Source organism: Oreochromis niloticus, linkage group LG6, assembly GCF_001858045.2.
Source record: "Oreochromis niloticus isolate F11D_XX linkage group LG6, O_niloticus_UMD_NMBU, whole genome shotgun sequence".
Classification (NCBI taxonomy): Eukaryota; Metazoa; Chordata; class Actinopteri; order Cichliformes; family Cichlidae; genus Oreochromis; species Oreochromis niloticus.
The window spans coordinates 15,954,563-15,970,139 of NC_031971.2; the positions used below are offsets into that span (position 1 = coordinate 15,954,563).

At 40.5% G+C, this 15,577-nt stretch overlaps 1 protein-coding gene across 2 annotated transcripts in view; it reads left to right on the forward strand.

Moving 5' to 3' along the window:
- Nucleotides 1–14,676, forward strand: part of nr3c2 (nuclear receptor subfamily 3, group C, member 2) — an 87,743-nt gene extending 73,067 nt beyond the window's left edge. The window contains exons 8-9 of one of the 2 annotated variants that reach the window (XM_003449674.5): nt 7,722–7,879; nt 9,105–9,430. In XM_003449674.5, coding sequence (XP_003449722.1) covers nt 7,722–7,879; nt 9,105–9,260 — 314 coding nt within the window. In that variant the 3' untranslated portion in view covers nt 9,261–9,430. Of the gene's footprint in view, nt 1–7,721; nt 7,880–9,104 lie in introns of both variants that reach the window. The other variant, XM_025907629.1, reaches the window with a different exon arrangement.
- Nucleotides 14,677–15,577: the final 901 nt, after the last annotated feature.

Consider the following 15,577-nt stretch of genomic DNA (forward strand, 5'->3'; position numbering starts at 1 on the left):
AGAGTTCAGTTTAAAAATAATCTTGTTTTATTGCCACAACAAGACGTGGATGACCCTTTTATGCCCGTCCCGACTCTGCCCAGATCAGCTGATTGTTGGGTTTGTTGAAAACATTTGTTGCCAACAGGGAGGTTGCAGGGTGCCAATTATGCAACATCAACCCTCATAACATGGTTCAACTTTGTTTCTCCCGTCTCTTTATCTAGCACAACACAACAGATATATATAAAACCAGACATCTGTGAGCATGAGCAACAACTCTAGTTTGTTTGGGTTTCACTTCTAATTGCTGTTGCTATATTTGTGTCACGATTGTGTACACATGCTTTATAGCATGACATATGTTTAACATGTTTTAAAGGTGTCTTTCTGTTGCCTTGACTTGCTCTTTTCTTTTTTATTTAACTTGTTTAATTTTTTAGATACACACATAGCTAATATCAGTTGAGCTCTAGCTTTAAGCCTGGAGTGTGGAACCTGTGACAGCTCCTGATTCTCTGATCTGAGAGCCTGGGTGCAGAATAAGAGGTTAAGAGTTCTGAAATATAAAGCAGAAAGATATTATGTAGTGATTTCAAAGTAATCAATATGTCCTTAAATTAGATTCTGTCACAATTGGGAAGCCGGTTTAGTTCTGGAGTACTCTGTTTATGAGTGTTTATGAGTGGCCTTGCTGCTGTGCTTTGCACCAACTGGAAACTGGAAACTGCAGCATCATTTTAGGCATCTATACACTGAGATGCAGTGCTGTATAAAAAAGAAGTAAAACCAGCTCTAAAGTAAAAGGTCTGTTACTTATGAACCAGCCACTGCTGAACCAGTCTAATAATGTACTGCAGTAACATATTATATTAGTCACAAAGGTAAATTTATACTTTAAGTGTGTTTTGCTTCTAATAATTGAACAGGACTATACTTTTGACTTTGTCTGTCATTATTATTATTATCATTTAATATTTTGGACTTAGTTAAGCGAGCAGTGAATACTTTGAATTTCATCAAAGTGTTTTATTAAAGTATTGAATGGAAGGGAAGTGAAGTCTACAAGTATTTTAAACATGCACTGTACCGCGAGTAGCAGAGGAAGGCCGATTTTGGCTCTATAGCTCAGCGACATATGGAAGAAGAAATGTGAAAGCGTTTCCCTGAATATAAACTCTGAAAGAAGGAGAGCTCTAACTGGACTTTAACAATGTGGATGTCAGAAGAGAAGAAGAAGCGAGGCAATGCGGAGAGAATGAGAAACCAAAGACGGGAAAGTTCGATTTAAAGAGTGAACACACTCTATGGAGTTGACGGAGCAAGGGTTGGTGAGAAAGAGACAGGTGCACAGCTATGGGGAGAAAGAAAGCGAAGACAAAGGGAGTGGTGGGATGGCGGAGCTAGTCCTTCTGTTGCCGCGGCCTCCCTCTCCCTCTCCTCACTGGTCCTCTGGAGGTTTTCCAGAGAGCCCTGCTGTACTTAATAAAGGCCAGTCAAGCACCAGGCATTGCTCCAAGACCTGCTATTTTTCTCCACTTCCTTGAAACCCGGGCTAGAATTTTGAAAGCGAGGGTGTGGATAAAAGAAAGTGGGATGCAGAACCAAAACAGGGAATTTAAGATGCTTCACAGTTAGCTCAGTCTGCTGCAGTTATTGGATTTAGTCAAAATATAACATTCAAAAATGAGGGAAGGGGAGGGAAGAAAATAATCATTCAACGCTTCATCTTTCGTGTCTATTCCGAAATGATGGAGTGACTGTACTGTACGGAGGTTTGGCAGAGCACTTGTGGGTAATTTCAAAAAAAGGAGCAGTCTATTGCAGGATTTTCTGAGGCGCTGTAGGAGGCTCGCTTAGTTACCATCATTCAGATATAATACTCGGGCCTTGTGGAAGGAGTAGCAGGAGAAATGTTTACAGAGGAGGTGTCAGAACTTGTCAGCTGAGCAAGTACTACACAGTCACCGAGTTTGCGAGTGCCTTTAGGCTGCTTTGCAAAAGGGAATGTGTGCGCTGCATGGAGAGAGAATAAACGAGTGAAACAGACATGCGAAAAGGGATAAAGGGAAAAGAGACAAGGGCTGTTATTCCTCTATGACCTTGGCTAAGGTTTCAGTCAGCCCGCGGTGTCTCATGACCCTGTTTGGATTCGGTACAGTAGCAGCGGCCTGCTTGAACCGGTTATGCTCCTCACCTCTACAAAGATGTAGATAAAGTTGATGATCTCAGTTATTTGTTTTCTTTCCAAACCGTCATCTTGCTTCTCTCCAAAATGGCTCCGGAGCCTCATTCCAGATGGGACAAGTGTGTGTGTGTGTGTGTGTGTGTGTGTGTGTGTGTGTGTGTGTGCTGAGCTGACTGGGGCATTTTGTGTGACACATTTTTGACTAAAGTAGTTACAATCTCAAATACTGTGTTCCTTTTATTGCAGCTGGTTATTTTCCTGTTGCATAATTTTTTAATAAATATTTATTGTCATTCAGCACTTTCACCTGCTTTATATTGCAGTCATAATCAGGACTAGCTGCAAACTTGGTTACTATCAGGAAGTAAATCACAACCAAGAGCCACCCTGTCAGTTAGGCATGTAGCAACCGAGAGCAGGAAGCTGCACGTAGTTTGGCAAAAACGCATGCTAAGAGCATCTTCTCTCGGCATCAGATATGTGCTTCTTCCTTTGAAACACATTAAGAAAAAGAGCTGTTCGGTGGTTGCGGTGCACACGGTGCAGCGTCTTAACTTCCAAAAAAGAAATGCAGCCCAGTTGAAGGTGCTCTCGACCTGCAGCAAAAATCAATTTGACATCATTTATAGTGGTATAAATGCCCTATTTCAGGGCCGGTCATGGTACCGCCCCTGAATGCCAGATCAGTTTCTAATCAGGGTGTATGTGGGTCAGTGGGAGAAAAACAAAAGGTCCAAATGCGACCAAGGGTTTTAGCACATTCTCATCATGTCAGCCATGAAATCAGCACAGAAATCACAGCACCAGGGTACAATCTGTTTTCTGGAGGTGATTGTGCCTAAAAGTATGACGAAAAGAATTACATAGAAAGAGACAAGAAGGAGCACACACACACACACACACACACACACCAAAATACACATTCTCAAAGTTATTGACCTACAAAGATCTGTTTTAAAAAACCTACAATTTTGACTGACAAGATGCCGGCTGTTCACTCTGCAGAATTCAAACAAGCCCTATCAGCTGATTGTTGTTGCTAACGTTCATATAAAATGTTTGGAGCTTGAGGCCAGCAACGTGTTCCTATTGAACATGTTTCAGTAGGTAATTAGGTTAACTAGCAACAGGTCATTAACAAGATTTGGTAGAAAAAAAGAGAGAGGCTGACAGTGTTTCAGATAACGAGGGGTTCACCAGTGTGTAAAGACTGTGTGGTCGTGTAGTTAAAAAATACCATTTTTCAAGATAAAAATTGTAAAGAATTTGGGGGGATGTCATCATTTACGGTGCCTAATATTGTAAAACGATTAAGAGAAACTGAATAAATCTCTATATGGAAGTGACAAAGATGACATCCGGTATTAAATGACCATAATCTCTGAGCCCTTAGTCACCAGTGTATTAGAAACACATAATTCTGTAGCAGAAATCACTGCATGACCTGAGCGACATATTTTTGTCTGACCATTCACAAAACTCTATCATGTAAAAGAAAACACACACACACACGTATATTTCTATAAAGATCCAGAAACACTTCGTTTCTGATCCTGAGCTAAATTAAGAGGGACTGAAGTGAAACAGAAAACTGTCATTTGGTTTGATATAAAAAATTGTTTAATTCTTTATGAAAATCACAGATGCTGCATCCTCCAGGCTAAACAGGAGATGAACCATCTGGCTTGTGAATGACTGTGCAGTTCAAAAGCCAGTGATGGTGGAACAGAGTTAATTATTGCACTTACCATGTGTAACTTGCACATCTGTGAAGGCACCATTAATACTGACATATTTTAGAAATATCAAAATCAGCGTGTCATTTTCAAAACACACTAGACCTTCCAGCAGCCTTTATGTTGTATTAATTTGAGGCCTTACTGTGTTGTAAAGCATCATTTTTTTAATTTTGGCTTTAGGAAAACTAAAAATGTTGCCTCAAAGAGCACACCTGATTTTTAAGCTTTGAGAGGTGAGATGTTTCTTAGTATGGCAGCAGCAGAATGTTATTTAAGAGGTTTAGCAGGCATGCATACAGTCATGTCAGTAAGAAAGGACAGCCTCTGAGGTTTTACATATCAGGACATGATACAAATAAATATATGAAAACAAACAAGAAGAAAAAATTGAAAATTAAATACACTCTTACTGCTTCTTTAGGAAATAAGAGAAATAGGAGGATGATCAGCAGCCATGGTGGTGCTAATGAAATGCACTTGATTAATTTATCATCTTATTGATCATATTATTCACAAGTGGGAAAACGTTCAGAAAGATTCTCAGTATTCCCAGTGGTGGACATTCCCGTAACTTCCCTCCAAGGTCAGACTGTACAATGGTCAGAGAAACTGCAACAAATGCAAGAGCTACACATCAGACTCAGGTCTCAGTTAGTTGATGGAGGGATGTCAGAAGAAAGGATTTTCTCTCTAAAAAGAACAGCAGCACAGCTTTGTTTCCAAGGTTGCATCCGAACAAACCACAAGGTTTCTCAAACAGTGTCATTTGGACAGACAAGATTAAAGTAGAGATGTTTGGCCAACATCCACAGTGCCACAGTTGGTGAAAACCATTAGCACAAACACCTCATGCCAACTGTCAAGCACGGTAGTGGAGGAGTGATGATTTGGGCTTAGTTTGGAGCCATAGGTCCCGAGCATCTTATAGTTGTTCTGCTGGAGTATAAGTATTCTAGAGTCAAATATGAGGCCATCTGTTCAACAACTATGGCTTTGCCTACACTGGGTCATGCAGCAGATTGGCCTGAACAAGAAAAGAATCAAGGTGTCCAAGTCCGGACCTCAACCCTGATAACAGTCCTGTGTTGGGACTTCAAGTTATTGCTGCAACATTGCTTCTACAAATTGTTGAGTCATGGGTTGTACTCAGTATTGCGCACCCCGCTTTTGCAGTTTTTGCTTAGTTGTGTTAAATAAGTAATGACACAGTGTAATATGTTGTGTTGTTTTTGTTCATCTCAGATTGTATTTAAATCATTTTAGCTGGTAAGGCCTTGAGGCAACTGCTGTTATGATTTGGTGCTATATAAATCAAATTGAGTTGAACTGAATAGCTCGTTTTCTAAAACCCCAGGGTGTACTTTTTTTTTCATGTATCCATGACATGATCCTTTGCACAGGTGGGAAGACAGAGTGAGACAAAATGATACTGTAGATGTTTAAATGGATCTTCGTGGTGTAATTACTGTGTTTTATTCATTATTATCTAGATTTCTAATAGACCAGTTTTTAACTCTAAGCGCCACAGTCCAAGTCATTGTTATAAGAATGAAAGGTTGACGTTATTTAATAGCTCCGGGCGCCGAACGTTGCGCTTAATAAATTAGGTTTGGCTAACAAAATTATTAGGCCCTTTAAATTACATAAGCACCATTGTTTCCTTTTCTGCTCTCACTGTTTCTGAGATAACTTTTAATCAATGCCTTTCGCTATATCTGTCATCCTTCATGAACCAGCTGCTACACATGGAAACTAATTACTACTTGAAATGGTGAAAGTGGTTGTAATGAGTTGCTAAATAGGCTCAGGTCAACAGCACAGGAAAAATGTGCAAAAACAGGCTACTGTGTGGGTGTCAGAGCATAATTCACTAAGCACCTCTAATTACCCTTAACACAGTTACACATTAAAGGAACATACCGCGGGATGTGCATGGCTTAGCCCATTACCTGCAAATCATATTTAACACGCATGTTCCAGCCATTTTTAAAATGCGTCAAATGTTTCAGCACGACAGGGAAATAAATTCAGAGACATGCGAGACAGGAAAACAGTCACAGTTAATTAGTAATGTGCTTTGTTTTGAGCAGAGTTACTATGAATGGTTAAAAACAAAAAACAACTTCGCTTTTGGTGTTTTCAAGAATTCTCAAACAACTAAGAATGAATGCTGTAAAAACCACAACCCAACCAACATTGGATTGTTTTTTTTGGGGGGGGGGGGGGGGGGGTAAAATGAGTTGCATGTGCAAGATGGATGCAGCCATTGTCGTGTCAACCGCTGATTACTAAAGCTGTTTTTTACACCCTCAAGATGAGTATTTTTTTCTATCACCATCGTAGCTTTTGAGAAACCACCCATCACACGGGGGTGGATCTGACTGTGAAACTGCATGCTCAATGGCTGATGACTCGTCACTCACATGGTGAGGAGTACCTTACTTTATCCTCCTTTTTCACTATACTTGCTACCATCATTTACAAAATGATCTTCATGTTTTACTCAGTAACACTTAAAACTAGCGATTGATGTCATCACAAAAGTGCTTACTGAGGTCAGCAGAGGAGCTGAACATCTCTTTGCAGCTAGTGCAGTTGCCCCCTGCTGCTCATTAAGAAGAATGCACGTTTAGAAACTTTCACGTTGGCTAACAGCATGTGATTGACAAGTCAGCAGCCAATGAGCTGGAGGTTTCACAGTCACACCCGCCCCTCCTCATCACATCCGTTTTTTGAAGCTAAAATGGCGATAATGAAAACGCTAACCTCAAGGTTTCAAATTGAGTCTTCACAAACCAACGGATGGTTCACGGTAGCTATGTCCATCTTTATGCCCACAACCCGTTTCCATCTTTTATATACAGTTTATACAGTTTGTAAACAGTGGAGTTGGAGCCACAAACTACAAGATGAACCCATTTTAAATTACTTCAGGCATCTATTTGTAATATTTGCGTTTTCTAAAAAAATAAAACTCTTATGTTTATGTGTAAGTTTAAATGTGCCAGTACTGATATAGATGGGATAGACCAAGATCAGGTGTTAATATAATATCAGTCAGTATATTGAGCTACATCAGGAACAAACTGCCAATCTAAAACTGTATGAAATATACCTTTTGCTTTTTTTAACATTTGTTCTTCAGGCTTTCAAATCAAAAGCTTTTTGGATGTCACAGTACAGTACTTACTTTTAATTTCATCACATCATAACATCCCAAATACAACCAACTTGTTGGGACAATGTGGAGAACTACGTTTTTCTAATGTGGGATTGATTTTTACTACGCTGGTGTACTTTTAAAAAAACTTAAAAGACACCTGTTTTTGACTACTTTTATAACGAATACAGAAGTAATATAAAGAAAACCAACACTGTCACCCAACAGTCCTGATCATTACTTTAACACATTGCCCTCACTGTTTTAAAATACAACCACAGATGACAAGTTGAACATTAACTTGCTCTTCAGATTCCTGTTTTTTAAAACCAACCCTACAGCCCACTGAATATTTATTGTGATAACACCATTAATTATCTGAAAAGCGTTCAGCATCTCTCAGCGTAGCCCAGATAAAGCACAATAGAGACACAATAGGTGAATATTTCTTCCTGTATATGTCTAATGGAATCGCAGGCTTGGCTGTTCAGTACAAAGTCCCCTGCAGTCACGTCACAACGGCTAACAGGTTTAAGAAGAGAAGTCTGCACTGTTTAGTCCTGATTGCTAGTATTGGGTCATTAAAATTTAAATCGGGATTGTTGTACACTCATTGCATCCATATGAATGACGTAATGATTCGTCTGATTCCCAGTTCCCAAAGAGGGTCTGAAGAACCAGGCGGCGTTCGAGGAGATGAGGGTTAATTACATTAAAGAGCTCCGGCGTTCGGTGGGAAAAGCAACCAACAACTCCGGCCAAACCTGGCAGCGCTTCTTCCAGCTCACCAAGCTGCTGGATGCCATGCATGATGTAAGTACCCTTGACCCCCCACCCCCCACCCCCCCCTCTTTGCCAGTTGCATACAGTACAGCCTTCCCTTGGCAGTCTTTCTAGTTATGCACTTTAGGGCTCTGATACGACTGGAAATGTTCTCAGTAAAATGGCAAAATAGTGGATTTGGATAATGTGTTTACTTAGCAGTTCAATGGTGCTGTGGCTTGGAATAAGGATTATTACATCCCATTTTCTCCCTGAGGGAAGGTTATTTTGGAAAAGGCAGTGATGAGGCTTGTATTGGTGAATGGAACAGAAGGGGATCGATACCAGCTTGCAGTTTATTGGAGTTCACACTGGTCACCGTAGCAAATGTGCAAAACCAGTTTTTTTGTTTTTTTTTTAAATGCATGGGTCAACAAGTGCGTGGGAGAATGACAGTGTAGGCACAGCCTCTGGAGGTGAGCGTTAGCAAGAGAGAGCAGTCATAGATTCAACAACCCTAATGACTGAGTGAATGGGGTTAGTGCTGTGCAGATGACCTTTCTTTTAAAGAAGGGCTGCCCAGACAAAAATCAGTGGTGCCCCCAAGTGGTAAAGACAATCAGTGAAATTCAGTTGCAGTTTACACACATTTAAAAAATATACATGTACAGTACAGTACTGTGTGAAAGTATTGCGTCTTTATATTTTGCTTCCAAGGAGTCAGACTTTCTTGCAATTTTTTAAAGTGGTCGTGAGCAATTGTTCTCCGGGCTTTCTGAACTTCCTTTATTGGCTGCTTTTTCACTCATTTTCAGTCGGTACAAGAAGTGGACTGAAAATAGTGTACCTGTGAATAATTCAAGCGTAAAACACAAGAGATGAACCAGTTTGAGGTGTATTCTTAGGCGCTGTCATGAAGCCATTCTCAATGAAAGGAAACAGATTACACTTTCAGCACGTCTGATGAAGTGATGAATCCAAATATGACATTTATGGTTGAAGTCATCAGTATATATAGAGAAGGTTAAGAGAATAGGCCCTGCCATGGTTTTGGACTGCATTAGAGTCAGTGGTGTTGGGAATCTTGTCAAAATGTATGTAATTCCGAACTCAGAAAAGCACCATCGTTTTTCTAGCGAAATATAAAGAAATTAGGGGTGGCTTAAGACTTTTGCACAATGCTGGTAAGTAGGACATAATTTAGAATTTAGAAAATAAAGTGAAAAAAAACCCAGTTATGTTTCTAATAATCATATTTTCTCTCTGTGGTGTCCAGTTGGTGGGGAACTTGTTGGACTTCTGTTTCTACACCTTTCGTGAGTCCCAGGCCCTGAAGGTGGAATTCCCCGAAATGTTGGTGGAGATCATCAGTGACCAGATACCAAAGGTGGAGTCAGGCCTCACTCACACGATCTACTTCCACAAGAAGTGACTCTTTACACAGATGGGACAGAAGCGGCATTAAGAACTCGAAAAAGAGGAGCGAGGAAAGTTCAGGGAAGAGAAGAAATGTGCTGGGAAGGCCCGTCCTGCTGGCCCGCACCGTGTCGCTCAGTATGCCAGCGTCCTCGTACTGTATGGAAAGATTTATTGATGATGGTGACAGAAGCAAAGAAAAAAAAACAAAAGAAAAAGTTTGGGGGAGAAGGATTTGACCCTGCAGTCACCACGAGCGGTTTAGAGCTGCGGATAGTTTGAGAAGCCGAGCGTGACACACCGAGAAGGACTTGTGACAAATGTGACAAAGCATCCCGAAGTACACCAATGTCCCCCTGCCCCAAAGACGATAACAGTATTTTCTATGGAGATAAAGCCATACATTTCTTAGGACGCGCTAGACACATTCACTAAACACACACACACACACACACACACACACACATAGAGGAAAATCGACACACTTAACTGTCCACATGCCTTCACACAAAATGCACAGGTGCACTCCACATGCACTAGAAATGGGACTCCCTTACTTACAAATCTAGAGAAAAGGTTTTGTTGCAAATATTAACTCTGGCTTATGCAGTCTTTCACAGATAATAGCACTATGAAAAAAAATTATGCCAATATTTACATTTGCTTTGCAGTGTAGTGACGAGACTGCAGGGCAAAAAAAAATAAAGGACATTAATGAGGAGGCACAGAAAATCTAGACTTAATAGACAAAGGTCTATTTGACTATATTCCAAGGGCTATACGAGGATCATCATAAGCTGAATAGTCGCATCAAATTTAACAAGGTTCAATTTTAAAATCGGTATCATATAAGCCATCACTGACATTTACATGCTGATTTTTCTTTTTCAAAGTTAAAATGTGTAGTCAAACAATCAAAACTAATATGCAAAAGTCCAAAGCTAAAGCTGTTTTGAAACACAAACGTCTCTCTCGCGCGTAAAAGAAAGCTTTGCACGTGATGCTCCCATGTCATAAAGTCACTATTTTAGAGGCATCGTGGTGTAGAATTAAAGACAATATTGACGAGAGACTTTTTACCTTTGTGCAGAAATGGTCAGGAGCGCGGCAGGATGGAAAAACATAATGCATTTACGGAAACAATTTCAGTACGGTCCGCTGGTAATGGATTTGACTGAGGTGCATCCATAGTAATTGCTGTTATTTGTGTTATCTCCAGAGCAGCTGTCCAAATGTCTGTTTTTACTCACAATGAAGCGAAACCAGCCCTTTGTGAACCGACACTTATCTACTCTTCCCAGAAAGAATAAAAAGCATTTTTTTTAAAATAAACGTGTGTTGCAAAGGTTTTAAGTTTTTGACAAGCCAGTCGTTTTACATTTAAGGTGCTTCGTTTCTACAAAAGCCAGGCAAAACATAACATGTACAGTAACTTGGTAGAACAGTCCATGCAGTACGCCACGTGGGCTCGCAGTTCAAACACGCATACTCTGTAAAGTCGATATAATCCAAGATGGAGCGTTAACTCTTTGCAGTGCTTACAGTAAAAACAGCTAACGTATCAAACCCCAGGCAGATGTGTACAGGTATTAACTTCTTAAAAACACACTCTATTCAGCTGTTGTACAGAAGACGTTTTTTGAGGTACACGAGGACGAGAGCTTGATGAAGAACAGACTTTTCGTGTTGGTATGATCACTTTTCCCTCACTTTGCTTATTTCCTTTTTCTTCCCCCCCCCCCCCTATCTTTGGGCCAAGTGCTACTATTTTAAAAGCATGGCGAGGCCCAGTCATCTGGACCATTAGCTCGTCTCACACCCCACTGGTTTCCGGGTGGTTGTGGAACACTACTATGATGCTACTGAAAAACGACAGAGTCGCTGGGGAAGAAAAGCAGTGCGCGTGTGTGTAAGGGGAGGGTGGGGGGGGTCGGTGTGTGAATATTACTATTCTTTTTTTCGTGCCCTGTAAGTGTGTATTTACATGTGTGTATGGAGTGCGTGTGCGTTTTTTTGTTTTGTTTTTTCCTCCTGGCAAGCATGTGCATAGATGATCTTTCGGCGTGGGTATTATGCATTAATGTTATAGGATTATCCTATTTCCACATTTAGATTTTTGCACAGAGAAGATACAATGTGAAATGAGGCGTCGGTGCAGCTCGTAGGAATTCTCTGTTTCGATAAGCAACTGTGATAATGCGGGGTGGGGGGCAAAACGTTCTGCATGGTCACCCCGGCCTAAAGTTAGACACGACATCATTACCACATCAGGGTGGCCGCGTGCTGTATTTGTGGCCTCGTGCTCATCTGAGGTCTCGTCTGTGTTGTTATTTGCTTTGAAGTTGGCACAACAGATTAAGTAGGTAAGTAAAGTAACTTTACTTACTTGTAGCTCTTTTGCACTTGTACCTACTCAGGTTGACTCGACCCGGTTTTTAAGGGTTTTCGAGTAGGTGGTGTTACCTGCTACCAGGTTCTTTTTTTAGGACCTTCTCGGCGGTTTTTCCAAGCAATTTGAGGCAAACCGAAAATGCTACATCAACAGGCCACATGGCACTGATTGCCTAGTCAGTGGCGTCATTCCACAAGTCATGACAGCAACTCCTTCACCAAAATTTTTGAAACCCAGCAACGAGAAAAATGGCTACACAAACAAACAACACTGTGGTCCTCGAGTTTGACAAAAAGAACTAGACCGAGCAGCAGGTAGCTCATCCTCCATTGTTGTGTTTGTGTCACGGGACTTACTGTACTGTATTTGGTACTCGATTGTAATGGAAAACAACCAAAATTGAGTCAGTCGAGTTGAGTAGGTACTAGTGGAAAAGGGCTGTTACTTACTTACTTCATTAACTGCTTGGACGTTGGCGTAAAAAGATAAAAGTAAGTAAAATCAGTCAAAGTGATTTTACTTACTTACTTATTTACATAACTGCTTGGAGGTTGGCATTGTTGGGATCACGACTGTCATTCGATACTGTATTTTTGGGGGAGAGGAAAGCAAAGCAGGGTGTTTTAACTTTTTGTCATTCCCAAATCCGAATCCTTTTTCAGTAATTCACAAAGAGGTTGGTGTGTGTGTGTGTGTGTAGGCCCGGTTCACTCATGAAGGCTAGGATTCTTGTGTTTTGCCATAAACGTTATAATAATTTCTCCTGCGCAGTCATTATCATGCAGTACCCGATCCATCTTTGCCGTGCCCTTATGCTGATCTGTCACTTTTTCTTTATTTTGCTTCTTGTCTTTTTTTTTCTTTTTTCTTTTCAAGAATTCAAACTTAAAAACAAAACTATCTAAAGGTTCATAGGATGAATGGGAAAGTATTTTTGAGAGAATTATATTTTGCTGGAAAACAATATTTAAGTACTTTGTCTAAAAACGATATCCTTTTTGTAAAATGAAATGTTATTGCATGCTTTTTGATGAGATGTTTACATTGTATTTAAAAAGAAAAAAAGGGAAACTTGTGCCTTTTTATCTCACCTGATTTACAGTTTTACAGTATATATTGTAAATAATACAGCAAGTCCTTATGTTGAGTGTAGTATAAAACATTTCTACTTTAACCATCTTGTTGGAATATTGGAAAAAAAATGACAAAAACAAACAAACAAACAAAAAAAAAATTAATGTGTGTTTCCCACTCGCCATGTCCTGTGTGTCGGATCACAGAGGAGAATTTCAAGAAAGGGGTTGGCACCAGGAAAAGGGCCAAACAGAGAAATGAATGTATCATACATCGTGAGAGACTTATGGAACTTACTACCTGAATGTTAGAGAGAGAACATTTATTATCTTCTTATTAAGTAAAATTATTTGATTCTGCATCTTTTTCCTTTTTTTTTTTTTTTTTACTTTTTGCATTGTTGTTCCCTGACTCGTAGGAAAAAAAACGATTTAAAAAAGGATTTATTTTGTAACGAGATGTATGAAGTGATGGATCCTTGTTGCTGTTGAAATGATTTCCTAATCCGTGGCGGTAATTGTTGATGAGCACCACAATAAAAATCAAGAAGTCACAAACGATTGAAACTGCGGATATGTGACGGAACATTATTTTTGGCTTTGTGCACACACTGAGAGAAGCTGCGGTATACCCGACCATCCAGCCAATTTCAGTTACGACCCCCACCCCCCCCACCTTTTTTTTCTGGACCTTCAAATTAAAAGTATCAAGAAATGCAAAGATGATGATGTTATCAAGCTCCATCTCCTGTATCGTCCTCCAGATATATAAGCTGGCTATTTTTTTAATAAATACTTTTGGATATAGTTTAGTGGGACACGCACTTGTTCGCTTGCTTGCAGAGAGCTAGATAAGAAGATGAGTGTCACTCCAGTGTCGAAATCAGAAATCTGCTTAGGCTGAACATAAAGACTGGAAACAAGGGGAAACAGCAGGGAATGGTGTCGTTTGAGGCGCCGTCAGGTGGGGCTCAAGACCACAGTGTTTGAAAATGAGCCACTGCTGGCATAATAGGAGAGGAGACAGACCTGGCACTCGCACAACGGCAAAGGTCACGGTAGAAGTATCATTTTTAGAGGTAAAACCTTTTTAAAATGTTATTTTGGGGCAGATTCTGCAATTCGTTTTAAACACTTACGGAGGTTTAATGTCCCAGTGAGCATTCAAATTCAAAATAACTGCCCGGATCAACGTGTGGAGGCATTTGTTGAAGGGCTTTGGGACCATCAGTGGTGGAGTTGCATTGTGGCTGATGTGAGAGTGTCTACGGTCAGTCTGGTAAATTTTGGGGAAATTGAATTCTAAATGAGCCGACTGAGAGCGGTATCAAAACATCTCATCTCCTAACTCTCCGCTAAAAGGGACTGTAAGTGTGTTTCCCCCAAGTGTCGAGGCAATGCTTCGGAGGAGCGAGATTAATGTATTGTTTACTTAATGGTCATCAATCACCGCCCACTGCAAACAATAAGATCAACCCTTACCCCGTACTTGGGGGAGCGGCTCTATCTTCAAAGCTGTCGGCTCCTAAATGAACTCCCTCCCTGTCGGCTCGGGATAACTCGGGATTTTTGTCTTTTTTTTTCTCACTGCTGTGTCACAGTACACTTTGGTGGAGTCACTGTACGTGGAGTCCCATCATCACCATTCTCTGTTCACAATAATGATTCGGGTGTAGAGAGACTAAGCCATATCTCCACAGCCATGGCAGTGCATTTTCCTATAAATATATACAACCTTTTTTTTTTCTTCTTTTTTTTTAGTTTCTTTCTTTTTCCAATTTGAAAATTGACTTTTTTACTCAGATGCTTTGTATAATAATTCTCAGCAAACATACAGTAGACAACCCTCACTATAAACCAATAAAACATCTTCGAAAGCAGTTACTACTGTATATCTTGATGCAGATATTGCCATACTTGTGTTTGCAAACTATTGCAAGATTCCAATAAAAAACCATTAAATTGAAGCATTTGTTGTAATTTATGGGTTGTGTGCAACTGTGTGCGTGTGTGTGTTTTAAAGGCGCATCTGTACCAATGAGAAGAAGCTAGAAAACGTTTACATCATGGGACACATATAGTCCACTTTGATCTTAAGTGGGCCGGGCCATTGAAATTCACTCTGTCAATATAGAGTTGAACTGAAATTGTAAGTAAATAAATGTGAAATAAAACATAAAAAGCTCTGGCTTGTAGTTGCCAAGACTGTCCTGTTTACTCTGGACCATCAAGAAGAACAAATGAAAAATGACCATGGGGAAGATCTTTATTAGGAGGAAAAGGTCTTTGCCGGACCGATTCTGGCCCCCCCGGGTCTTGTATTTGATACCCCTGCCCCAAACTATAAGAGTTAATGGATGTATTTGAAACAGCTGCATTTGTTGGGTGGTGATATTAATGAGGTAAAGAAAACAAAACAAAACAGAGAGTTAGAGGCAGCAGCAGGTACGCCATTCACTAGGAGAGGAGATGAAGAGAAACAGAAAGAGGGAAGAGTGAATAATGACAAAAAGGCAGCGGGCAAGCGTGAGACTTTTACAGTAAAACAGCGCCTGTGGAGAAAAATCACCATTAACCTTGTTAAAGGCTGATCTGAAAACACGCCTGCTTTGCCAGACTGTAGAGCAGACAGTATTACTTTTTTTTGCTCATTTTCCTCCCTCTCCCTCTCTGCGAATCCACAGCCCTCTCCAAATCTCCCCCAGATTTCCAATTGCTTTCACTTGTAGTCGTGCCAGATAAACAGAATCTATTGGATCAGGCTGATTTCACGGCTGCACCCGCACACATGGCGGCTTCTGTGGCCCACTTTCTCAGCTGAGGAGTCCCCCCCCACCCCCTTTCCGCACACACACAAAAACACACTCT